Below are 12,488 nucleotides of genomic sequence, written 5' to 3'. Positions count from 1 at the left end.
CTTCACACATTCAGGGTTTGATCCCGCATAGCGTGAGGTTAATCGAGTCCACACAGTGCTTTTTAGCCGTGCAAAGCGCTGTACAAGCCCTCACTAGTGAAGAGCTAAACAATTAGTTTCAAACATTGTTAATAATTGGGGGCGGGGGGATGTAGCTGTGTTTCACCTCTAGCTTTCAATTTACTGTAAATTACTCAGAAGGGAAAGGAGAGAATAAAGCAGCTAATACTTATTTGTGGGTGCCCTGTGTACCTCCTCTTCTGCATGTGGCGCACACTAAAATTCCCACAACTGGCAGATTTGATTTGGGAAGAAGTTCATTTAGAAATGGAAAAGGCCTGTGGATACCGAGTAAAATATTTACAAATTTAGTTTAAAAGTCACCCATTCATAGATATCCATTCCCCCCCCACCCCGAGTTTTTGACAAATTTGGTGAAGGCATAGGGTTTGCTTATCCCTAAATCCACTGTCCCCTCCAAAAAGGGCAGGAGGAAAACAATCAAGTGTTTATCTGCCTGTTCCTTTTGTCTAATTTTAAACTATTGGAAATATTAATAAACAAAATATTCCAAATGAAAATATTTCCAACTGGTCTGAGAGACTGCCTGGGATGAGTAGGAGAGGTGTTTGTTTTTGTTTAAACAGTACCAGTCATCTAACACAGGGGTAGGAACTGTAAAAAATCCTATAATAGTTTCATCGTGGATATCTGAAAACAATTATGTAAGCAAAATAGATCAGATGTTGATTTTATCAATGCGCTATAATGATACTATGCAATTTTGTGGCTTTTTGTTTATTGATGACGTAATTCCTATAAAGTGAAGTCTAGTGTAATACAACCACAATGGGACCAATTCTTTCATGCCACATAAACAAGGAGGAGTCTGGTGGCACCTTAAAGACTAACATTTATTTGGGCATAAGCTTTCATGAGTAAAAAATCCACTTCTTCAGATGCATGGAAGAAGTGGGTTTTTTACCCACGAAAGCTTATGCCCAAATAAACGGACTCCTCGTTGTTTTTGTGGATACAGACTAACACCCCCTGATACTTGGTTTCATGCCACAGTGGACAGACTGCCAGAGATTTAAATGGGAGGAGGAGCAGATCCTAGATTCATAGTTAAAAGGTTTTATGTAAAAGTATGGTATAAATGCAGCATTGAATATAAAGATATTATATGCTAATACCTGTCAAAAGAAGAATATAAAAAAATGGAAATACAAAGATTGTAATCATTTTTATTTTTACAGTTCTGTAGAAAAACAATCTTTTGTGTGTGGTGTGTGATTCATGTTGACATTGGTTGAGAAGAATACTGAGAAGTCAAAATCACAGGCAATATACAGTGCAATCAGTTGCTAGACCAACAAATGTATTCCAGTAGTTAATGTAATAGCTCACCTGCCCAACTTTTCTCTCATAGGGGTGAGAGAGGCAGAGGAGAAACACACAGGAAGACACATACTCATTGTTACTCTTGCTTCCCACAGAACCACTGAAGGTACAATCTCAGGGCATATCTACACTGCCCTGCAGTTCGCACTACGAGGCTGTGAACAGCAGTGCACACCAAAGTCCTGTGCTGTAACTCTCCTGTGTGGATGCTGTGGGAACAAGTTTCAGAGTAGCAGCCGTGTTAGTCTTCACAAAGAGAAAAGGAGTACCTCAGAGACTAACCAATTTATTTGAGCTTAGGCTTTTGTGAGCTACAGCTCACTTCATTCCCAGTTCTCATTACTATAGTTCTGTTTGAAGAGGACTACGTTAATGTAAATGAAAAACCTTTTCGCTTGTGCCTGCAGCATCCACATGAGGGAGCTATAGCACAGCACTTTGGTGTGAACTGCTCTTTACACCCCCTTAGTCTGAGGCAGGCAAGGCAATGTAGGCATGCCCTCAGACATGATTTTATCATTTTATATTTCAGGAAAGAATTTCAATCTGAAAGTGCTACCTGTATATTGGGGACATTTTGAGAGATGGAAATGATTTATTAGGCGATCTTGTCCAGATGCCTGCCAATGCAGGAGATTTCATTTTATGAAATGGCAGGATTTTAAATGTGTGACCCCTTTTTCTTTGTGTATTTTACAGTACTTCTAATTCAGTTCATGAGACAGAGTATGTAATAGAATATTTCACACTAACTGTGGTCCTTGTTCTCCTATTTAAGTCAATGGTGAAACTATGATTTCTGTGGAAGTCAGGCTCTACACCAAAATGCTTTGCAGAGACAAGTAATACAGTCTCAGTTACAGCCTGATCATGTTAACTCTCTCTAAGTCTCATTCATTCTTTATTCACTCAAATAAATTGGTTAGTCTCTAAGGTGCTACAAGTACTCCTATTCATTGTAACATTAGCTGATCAAGTCAGTGGATAATCACCCAGTCCTGTGACAAGGGTGTTAACTTTTTTTAACCCTTTCCCATACCAAATGACTGGGCTGAGACAATAAAGGCCAGTCCCTTAGGCCAGGTCTACACTCAAAATTTAAATCAGTCCACCTAAATCAGGAGAATGAAAAATCCACACTCCTGAGTGAAGTAGTTAAGCTGACCTAACCCCCGCTGTAGATAGCACTGGATTGATGGAAGAATTCTTCTGGTGACCTAGCTATTGGCTCTTGGGGAGGTGGATTAACTATGCCAAGGAGAGAATCTTTCATATCACTGGTTTCAGAGTAGCAGCCGTGTTAGTCTGTATTCGCAAAAAGAAAAGGAGGACTTGTGGCACCTTAGAGACTAACCAATTTATCTGAACATAAGCTTTCGTGAGCTACATCGGTGCATCCGATGAAGTGAGCTGTAGCTCACGAAAGCTTATGCTCAAATAAATTGGTTAGTCTCTAAGGTGCCACAAGTCCTCCTTTTCTTTCTTCATATCACTGTAATTAATGTCTACACTGAAGCGCTGCAGCTGTGCTGCTTAGCATTTCAAATGTAGAGAAGCCCTTGCAGATGCTCCTGTTCCTCACACATTGGGTTCAATGGGACTGCACAAGTAAGGATTACTCACACAAGTAAGGCTTGGGAGAACGAGGACCCTAAATAATAAATCTCTCAATGGAAGAGAGAAAGAAAGTATGCAAGAGAGAAATTTATGCAAGATAGATTTGCAGATGAGACTTAAAAAGGGACAAGAGAGTCAATGAGGTAGAGAGACACAGAGCAGTCTGTTCCGGAAAGCAGGAGCTGCAGAAAAGGTTTTAATCAAAGTCATTTTGAAACTGTTTTAGAGACAGGAGGTCTTTAAACTTGGAGGGAGTGCTGGAGGATGAAGTCTGCTAGCATGACTAGAGGTTCAATGGGAGATTCTCACAGGCTCTGCTTGGCACACTAAAGCTTAGTCCTAGGTGATCTAATTTTTCTCTCACAGTGGTGCTATTCAATGCTGAAAATCTTTGGTTCACACTAATCTAATGAGTTGTTCTTTTTCCCTTACACATTACATTCAGTTTTTCAGAATTATTTTTGTCACATGATTTAATCTTTATTCTCTTTAGAGGTACAGAGATTAAATATCTGTTACAGACAAAGCCCAGAGCATCCACTAATGATTTATACATTATCTTCATGTAATGTATTATTAATATACCTTCATTAACCATATCCGTTTACTGTGTCAGTGGAAAAAATTGAATTTAGGATGCATGTTGAATAGGACATCATTGATATTGTTAGAGCATTCAAACATAGGCTCTCTTCCCAAACTACAGGTTCCTGGAAACATTCAATATGAAATCAGGCCTTTATCAGTATACAGGTTTGCAGACACTCTTCTTAGCTAGAGTTCTTGCAATTCCCAGTTGTTGAAGCCATGGTTTCTCTTTAAATGCACTGCAAGACAAATGACAGGACAAATTAACTGTTTCCATATATATCTATATATATAGATAGATAGATATCCTGCACTTTTTGCACAGGCAAAACTTCCATTAACTTGACTGTGTATTTTGCCCAAGTAAGCAATGCAACATCAAGTTCATAATATACAATTCTTCTCACTAATGGCCTATCAGTCTGACTATGCACAATTAGTTGTCTAATTTATGTGTTTCAGAGTAGCAGCCGTGTTAGTCTGTATCCGCAAAAAGAAAAGGAGTACTTGTAGCACCTTAGAGACTAACAAATTTATTTGAGCATAAGCTTTTGTGAGCTACAGCTCACCTCATCAGATGCATGCAGTGGAAAATACAGTAGGGAGATTTAATATACACAGAGAACATGAAAAAATGTGTGTTACCATACATACTGTAACGAGAGTGATCAGGTAAGGTAAGCTATTACCAGCGGTGGGGAGGGGAAAAAAAAACCTTTTGTAGTGATAATCAAGGTGGGCCATTTCCAGCAGTTGACAAGAACCTGTGAGGAACAGTAAGGGGTGGGGGCAATAAACATAGGGAAATAGTTTTACTTTGTGTAATGACACATCCACTCCCAGTCTTTATTTAAGCCTAATGTAATGGTGTCGAGTTTGCAAATTAATTCCAATTCAGCAGTCTCTTGTTGGAGTCTGTTTTTGAAGTTTTTTTGTTGAAGAATTGCAACTTTTAGGTCTGTAATCGAGTGACCAGAGAGATTGAAGTGTTCTCCAACTGGTTTTTGAATGTTATAATTCCTGACATCTGATTTGTGTGCATTTATTCTTTTACGTAGAGACTGTCCGGTTTGGCCAATGTACATGGCAGAGGGGCATTGCTGGCACATGATGACATATATCATATTGGTAGATGTGCAGGTGAACGAGCCTCTGATAGTGTGGCTGATGTGATTAGGCCCTATGATGGTGTCCCCTGAATAGATATGTGAACAGAGTTGGCAACGCGCTTTGTTGAAAGGGTAGGTTCCTGGGTTAATGTTTTTGTTGTGTGGTTGCTGGTGAGTATTTGCTTCAGGTTGGGGGGCTGTCTGTAAGCAAGGACTGGCCTGTCTCCCAAGATTTGTGAGAGTGATGGGTTGTCTTTCAGGATAGGTTGTAGATCCTTGATGATGTGCTGGAGAGGTTTTAGTTGGGGGCTGAAGGTGACGGCTAGTGGAGTTGTGTCATTTTCTCTGTTGGGCCTTTCCTGTAGTAGGTAACGTCTGCGTACTCTTCTGGCTCTGTCAATCTGTTTCTTCACTTTAGCAGGTGGGTACTGTAGTTGTAAGAATGCTTGATAGAGACTTGTAGGTGTTTGTCTCTGTCTGAGGGGTTGTATCGTAGAGCTTGGCTGTAGACAATGGATCGTGTGGTGTGGTCTGGATGAAAGCTGGAGGCATGTAGGTAAGTAATAGCAATTAGTAGGTTTCTGGTATATGGTGGTGTTTATGTGACCATCGCTTATTAGCACTGTAGTGTCCAGGAAGTGGATCTCTTGTGTGGCTGGTCCAGGCTTAGGTTGATGGTGCGATGGAAATTGTTGAAATCATGGTGGAATTCCTCAAGGGCTTCTTTTCCATGGGTCCAGATGATGAAGAGGTCATCAGTGTAGCACAAGTAGAGTAGGGGCATTAGGGGACGAGAGCTGAGGAAGCGTTGTTCTAAGTCAGCCATAAAAATGTTGGCATACTGTGGGGCCATGCGAGTATCCATAGCAGTGCCGCTGATTTGAAGGTATACATTGTCCCCAAATGTGAAATAGTTATGGGTGAGGACAAAGTCCAGCCACCAGGTTTGCCGTGACATTATTGGGGATACTGTTCCTGACAGCTTATAGTCCATCTTTGTGTGGAATGTTGGTGTAGAGGGCTTCTACATCCATGGTGGTAGGATGGTGTTTTCAGGAAGATCACCGACGGATTGTAGTTTCCTCAAGAAGTCAGTGGTGTCTTGAAGATAGCTAGGAGTACTGGTAGCGTAGGGCCTGAGGAGGGAGTCTATATAGCCAGACAATCCTGCTGTCAGGGTGCCAATGCCTGAGATGATGGGGCATCCAAGATTTCCAGGTTTATGGATCTTGGGTAGCAGATAGAAGTATCCCGACCAGGGGTATAGGGGCGTGTCTGTGCGGATTTGTTCTTGTGCTTTTTCAGGGAGTTTCTTGAGCAGATGGTGTCGTTTCTTTTGGTAACCCTCAGAGGGTAATGGCTTGTAGAAAGTGGTGTTGTAGAGCTGCCTAGCAGCCTCTTGTTCATATTCCGACCTATTCATGATGACGACAACACCTCCTTTGTCAGCCTTTTTGATTAGGATGTCAGAGTTGTTTCTGAGGCTGTGGATGGCATTGTGTTCTGCATGGCTGAGGTTATGGGGCAAGTGATGCTGCTTTTCCACAATTTCAGCCCATGCACACTGGCGGAAGCACTCTGTGTAGAAGTCCAGTCTGTTGTTTCGACCTTCAGGAGTCCACCCAGAATCCTTCTTTTTGTAGTGTTGGTAGGAAGGTCTCTGTGCGTTAGTATGCTGTTCAGAGGTGCGTTGGAAATATTCCTTGAGTTGGAGACGTCGAAAAATAGGATTTTAGGTCACCACAGACCTGTATCTTGTTCGTGGGGGTGGAAGGGCAGAAGGAGAGGCCCCGAGATACGATAGATTCTTCTGCTGGGCTAAGAGTATAGCTGGATAGATTAAGGGAACCACTGTGGTGGCCCCTTGTGGCATGTAGTAGTTTAGATAGTTTAGTGTCCTTTTTCTTTTGTAGAGAAGCAAAGTGTGTGGTGTAAATGGCTTGTTTAGTTTTTGTAAAGTCCAGCCACTAGGAAGTTTGTGTGGAGGGCTGGTTTTTTATGAGAGTATCCAGTTTTAAGAGCTCATTCTTAATCTTTTCCTGTTTGCTGTATAGGATGTTGATCAGGTGATTGCGCAGTTTCTTTGAGAGTGTGTGGCACAATCTGTCAGCATAGTCTGTGTGGTATGTAGATTGTAATGGATTTTTTATCTTCAGTCCTTGTGATATGATGTCCATCCATTTGCATTTGGAAAGGAAGATGATGTCTGTCTGTATCTGTACGAGTTTGATGGATTTCCACTCCATACAGCTGAATTCAGTGCCTTGCATTATGACAGGTTTCAGAGTAGCAGCCGTGTTAGTCTGTATCCGCAAAAAGAAAAGGAGTACTTGTGGCACCTTAGAGACTAACCAATTTATTTGAGCATAAGCTTTTGTGAGCTACAGCTTACTTCATCAGATGCATGCAGTGGAAAATACAGTGGGGAGATTTTATATACACAGAGAACATGAAACAATGGGCGTTACCATACACACTGTAATGAGAGTGATCAAGTAAGGTGAGCTATTACCAGCAGGAGAGAAAAAATATAATTCCATGATTGAAAGTCATTGAATGTGCATATGATATGGTTAGATACAAACAGGCCAGGAGCAGCAACCTGATATGAGTGTACACTGGAACTGCTGTCGTCGTGTGCACAAATTAGACACTCAATTGCTCTCAGGAAATTCAGAAAATCAGGTAAATGTATGGGAAATAACAGTGAAGATCAAATATCATAGATTTTATCTAGTGATAAATTAAAACCATTTTTCACGCATCTTTTATCTACAGTGTCCATCCATCCAGTATTATTTTGATAACCCCAAAAACCCCATTCACAAAGTATATTTTGAAGCATTTTTATCATATTACCACATCATTCTGTTAAGCTAGATACATATATTGCCAGTACTACTGTTAATATATTTTATACTGAAATCCTCAAGGATTGTTTAAAATTATTGCCAAAAAGAAGCAGTTTTGATAGTGCATAAGCCCAAAGTCTGAATGAGCAGATTCATTTACACAATGCGTACACTACTGTTGTGGTAATAGAACGTGTCTGTCTGTGGCCCTGATCATGTCCTTCAGATTCAAGCATCTGTCTCCCCTGCTAGAGCAGGGATCCGTGGCACCTACAGCTATATGCCTGTTATGCACGGTGTGTACTGCTGGGAGCAGTGAGGGAGAACAGCATTGGCCATTCCACTGCCCATTCAGGTTTGGTCATAACAGCAGAGCGGGGAGTGCTACTGGGATTAAACTGAGTGAGTGGTGTTGTGATCAGGTGCGTGGGCATTGCAGCACTATTGAAGTTTAACCTCATGTCATGACGGAAGAGACACGGTGTCAAACCTGAGTGGCACTGTGACTCCCCTGCACCAGGTTGCATTGTCATTTATCCCCCTCCCTGTCATGACAGAGAGCTGGTGGTAGGGCCAAACCTGAGTGGGCAATGGGGTGGCCAGTTCTGCTCCTCTTCTCTGCTGCTGTGGGACTGCCTCCTGCACAAGAGCTCCTGGGGAACTGTCTGGCCTCGCCCCGCTTCAGCACTCTGTGTCCCAACTCAGAGTTGGGGACTTACATTGCACCTGGGCAGGCCAGGCTGGAAGGCAGTGGTGCAGTGTGGTGCTAGGGACAGCAGCTGCAGCAGGGATGGCTCTGCAGCAGTGGTGGGCAACCTGCGGCCTGCAGGCCACATGCAGCCCATCAGGGTAATCTGATTGTGGGCTGTGAGACATTTTGCTGACATTGACCATCCGCAGGCACAGCCCCCCGAGCTCCCAAGTGGCCACAGTTCGCTATCCCCAGCCAATGTGTGTGTGTCGGGGGGGATCCTTGGGGGCAACCTGGGCCAGGAAAAGTCTTGTTTGTGCATCTCCACTGAAGCGATGGGGAGGTGCAGGGCTTCTGTGCAGGGATATGGAGGTGGAGCAGCCAGTCATTCCAAAGACAAGGCAACCTACCCTCCCTCTTCCAACAATTAATAGAGAACTCTGAAGAACTCCATGTGGAGTGTTCCTCCTCCAATACCCATACCATTGGTTGTACCACATAAGAACAGCCATACTGGGTCAGACCAATGGTCCATCTAGCCCAGTATCCTGTCTTCTGACAGTGGCTAGTGTCAGATGCTTCGGAGGGAGTGAACAGAACAGGGCAATTTACTGAGTTCCAGTCCCAGGTTCTAGTAGTCAGAAGTTTAGGGACACCAGAACATGAGAAAGGAGGTTGATCTGACAATAAAGTGCACATTACTACTTAAGAATGGCAATTAGAATCAGAAAACCATAGAAATGTAGGGGGACTGGAAGGGACCTCAATAGGTCATCTAGTCCAGTCCCCTGCACTGAGGCAGGACTAAGTATTAACCAGACCATCGCTGACAGGTGTTTGTCTAACCTGTTCTTAAAAACTCTCTATACCATTATCCAAATCATTTATGAAGATATTTGAATAGAACCGAACCTAGGATAGATCCCCAGGGGACACCACTTGATATGCTCTTCCAGCTTGATTGTGAATCACTGATAACTACTCTCTGAGTATGGTTTTCCAGCCAGTTGTGCACCCACCTTATAATAGGCTAATCTAGGCTATATGTCTCTAGTTTGTTTCTGAGGTCACGTAAATCAATATCAAAAGCCTTACTAAAGTCAACATACATCACCATCTACTGCTTTCCCCCTATCCACAAGGCTTGTTATCCCGTCAGAGAAGGATATTAGGTTTGTTTGACTTGATTTGTTCTTGAAAAATCCATGTTGACTCTTATCTTATTCAAATTGATTATCTGAATTCAGGTACTGAAGTTAAACTGACAGGTCTATAATTCCCTGGGCTGTCCTTATTCCCCTTTTTATAGATAGGTACTATATTTGCCCTTTTCCAGTCCTCTGGGATTGCTCCTGTCCTCCACAAGTTTTCAAAAATAATCGCTAATGGTTCAGAGATCTCTTCAGCCAGTTCCTTCTAGGATGTATTTCATCAGGCCCTGCTGATTTGCAGACATCTAAGTAATTCTTAACTTGTTCTTTTCCTATTTGAGCCTCAGATCCTATTCCATTTACACAGATGTTCACTCTGTTAGTTGTCCAGCCACTGCTAACTTCTTCGGTGAAAACTGGAACAAAAAAGGTATTTAACACTTTTGTCATTGCTGCATTTTCTATTGGCTTTCCCTTTGAATTCATCACTGAGTGAGGAGCCAACCCTGTTCTTGGTCTGCTTCTTGCTTCTCGTGTATTTATAAATACACTTTCTTTCTACCCTTTATGTTCCTAGCTAGTTTCATCTGGTTTTGTGAGCTGGTCTTTCTAATTTTGTCCCTATATGCCTGTGTCGTTTTTTTCATATTCATCCTTTGTAATTTGTAATTACCACCCAAAAGCAATACCTTTTTTTCGGAACATATATTGAACCTGAGCCTGCAAGATGCTGGGCATCTACTAATAGATGCTGAGCACCCTCAACTCAAAGCCAGGAGATGCCCCGCAGCCTGGGTCTAATTATCACAGAGGTTCTCAAACCGGGGGTCGCACCCCCATTGCAGATGGGGTTGCAGCAATCCCTAGTGTGTGGAGGATGCCAGTTTGCTCTGCACAGTGCAACTTCACATGTACAGTACGTAGGAGGTCACGGTGCATGGAGGATGCCATTTTGCTCTACAAAATGGCATCCTCCACATAGGGTGACCACCTTTTCAACATGCAAAAATGGGACACATGCAGGAGCCCTGCCTGCCCCCCTGCCCCTCCACTTCTCCCTAAGGCTCTGGCCAGGCCAGAAGACAAAGCTGGACAGTGGTAAGAGCTGCCTAGGGAGCCTGGGCTGCTGTGGAGAGCATTGGACCCTCCACCTGCCCTGGGTGGGAGGCTGGGGTGCCCAAGAGGAGTCCCTGGCCTGTTTCCCTGCCCCTGGGGTATGCCGCTCAGGGTAGGGGGATCATCCATGGCTCCACACAGCATTTCAGGCTCCCTGGGTGACTCTTATTACTGCCCGGTTCCAGCTTCTGGCCTGGCCAGGGGCAGGGCTTTGGGGGGAAGAGGAGGAGCAGGGGACATGGCTTCATGGCCAGGGGGGTGGCTAAAGCCCACCTCAGCCCCCGCCCCCCCCCCCCCAGGAAAAGGCTGGCATCACCCCTGAGCCTCGGGCAGGCGCGGAGTGGTTCTGCAGGAAATTTGGGACAAATGGTGACCTGAACTTGAAATGTACATTTGGGACTGTCCTGCCCAATTAGGGACAGGTGGGTCATCCTGCCTCTGCACAGTGTGACCTTGCATGTGCCATAAGTACGAGGTCACACTGTGCGGAGAGAAAAATGGCTTCCTCCATGCAGTATGACCTCACGTGTATGGGGGATGCAAGTTCACACTGTGCAGAGAATGCCATTTTGCTCTTCAAAATGGCATCCTCCATGCTGTCTGGGGTCTCAGGAGGAAATAATTCATTAAAATGGGGTCATGCCAGCAAAAAGTTTGGGAACCTCTGAGTTATCGCTTCGTGGAAATAGACTCAAACTTAGCACTGGCTCTCTTCACACTTTTCAGTGTTTCCATTTGCACCTTGGAATTCTACATTTCTCCTCTCCCTGTCTTTTAGCCATAAAAAAAAATCTGAAAGATTCTTCCTGACACCTATTACTAACAGCAATTCAAAATTATCTGTTTTTCTTGACATTTTTCTGCCCTTTAATAGTTTCACACCCTCTTTCTTCCCCTGAGGGTGAAGGAGTCCACCCTCCTCCCAGCAGTTTTATTTTTAAAATGAAAGGGAACAATAACAAATGTGCCAGATCCTGAGCTCCTCACTCAACATTTACTGAGACAAATTGCCATTGACTGAATAAACACTAACACCCTGATTCATCAAGACACTTAAGTCTATGCGGAGTGCCTTTGAAGTCAATGGTGCTTAAAATTAGGCATGTACTTAATTCCCTTCATATCGATCCAAATTCTGATGTCTTCACTTAGTTGCAGATTCAACAAGGTAATTACTTTTCCTTTAAAAGTGTCTTCTTCTGCATAATTTACATAACCCCCCTCTTATTGTGCATGTTTAATGTTCCTGGGAATGTGTAGTACTTCCTCACTCATAAATTACTGTGTTACCTAGTTCTTCTGTTTGTTGTTTAAGAATTTTTTCAGCCTTCTCTGAAGCTACCTATTTATATTTCTAGACTCAAGGGCATTGGCTAAGTGCAAGGATTCTGGTCAGCTAAAGATGTTCTTCCATCAACAATTATTCTCAGTACGAGGCCTCAATTGTAACTGATATGTACACTAATAATTGCTACCAGTAGGTGGCAGTAATCCCTCATCAAACATATCCTACAAAAATTTCCTGCAAATATCTATCCACAATGTTGTTGTAGCCGCGTGGGTGCTAGGATATAAGAGAGACAAGGTGAGTGAGGACCTTTATACACCTCAGATTCATTAATTACAGTAAAGGAAGAAAAAGGGAAGTAAAAGGAAAATGATCGTTCTTTTATTGGACCAGCTTCTGGTGATGAAAGAGACAAGCTTTCGAGCTACACAGAGCTCTTCCTCAAGTCAGGGAAAGGTATTCAGAGTGTCACAGCTAAATACAAGGTCAAACAGATAGTTTAGCGTAAGTTGTTAGTACATATTCTAAGGGACCATTTACCTTAGTACCTTTCCCAGACTTGAGGAAGAGTTCTGTGTGGCTCGAAAGCTCGTCTCTCTCACCAACAGATGTTTGGTCCAATAAAAGATTTACTTAATCCACCTTGTCTCTGCAAATATCGGTTATTTGTAA

At 43.0% G+C, this 12,488-nt stretch overlaps 1 protein-coding gene across 1 annotated transcript in view; it reads right to left on the bottom strand.

Annotated features, from left to right (window-relative positions):
• Positions 1 to 3,763: 3,763 nt before the first annotated feature.
• ANKUB1 (ankyrin repeat and ubiquitin domain containing 1) overlaps positions 3,764 to 12,488 on the bottom strand; it is a 29,750-nt gene continuing 21,025 nt past the window's right edge. The window contains exon 6 of the mRNA XM_077827285.1: positions 3,764 to 3,848. Within this exon, the coding sequence (XP_077683411.1) occupies positions 3,764 to 3,848 (85 nt within the window). The remainder of the gene's footprint in view (positions 3,849 to 12,488) is intronic.

Source organism: Eretmochelys imbricata, chromosome 9 (assembly GCF_965152235.1).
Source record: "Eretmochelys imbricata isolate rEreImb1 chromosome 9, rEreImb1.hap1, whole genome shotgun sequence".
NCBI lineage: Eukaryota > Metazoa > Chordata > Testudines > Cheloniidae > Eretmochelys > Eretmochelys imbricata.
This window is presented reverse-complemented; position numbering and strand designations above follow the sequence as displayed.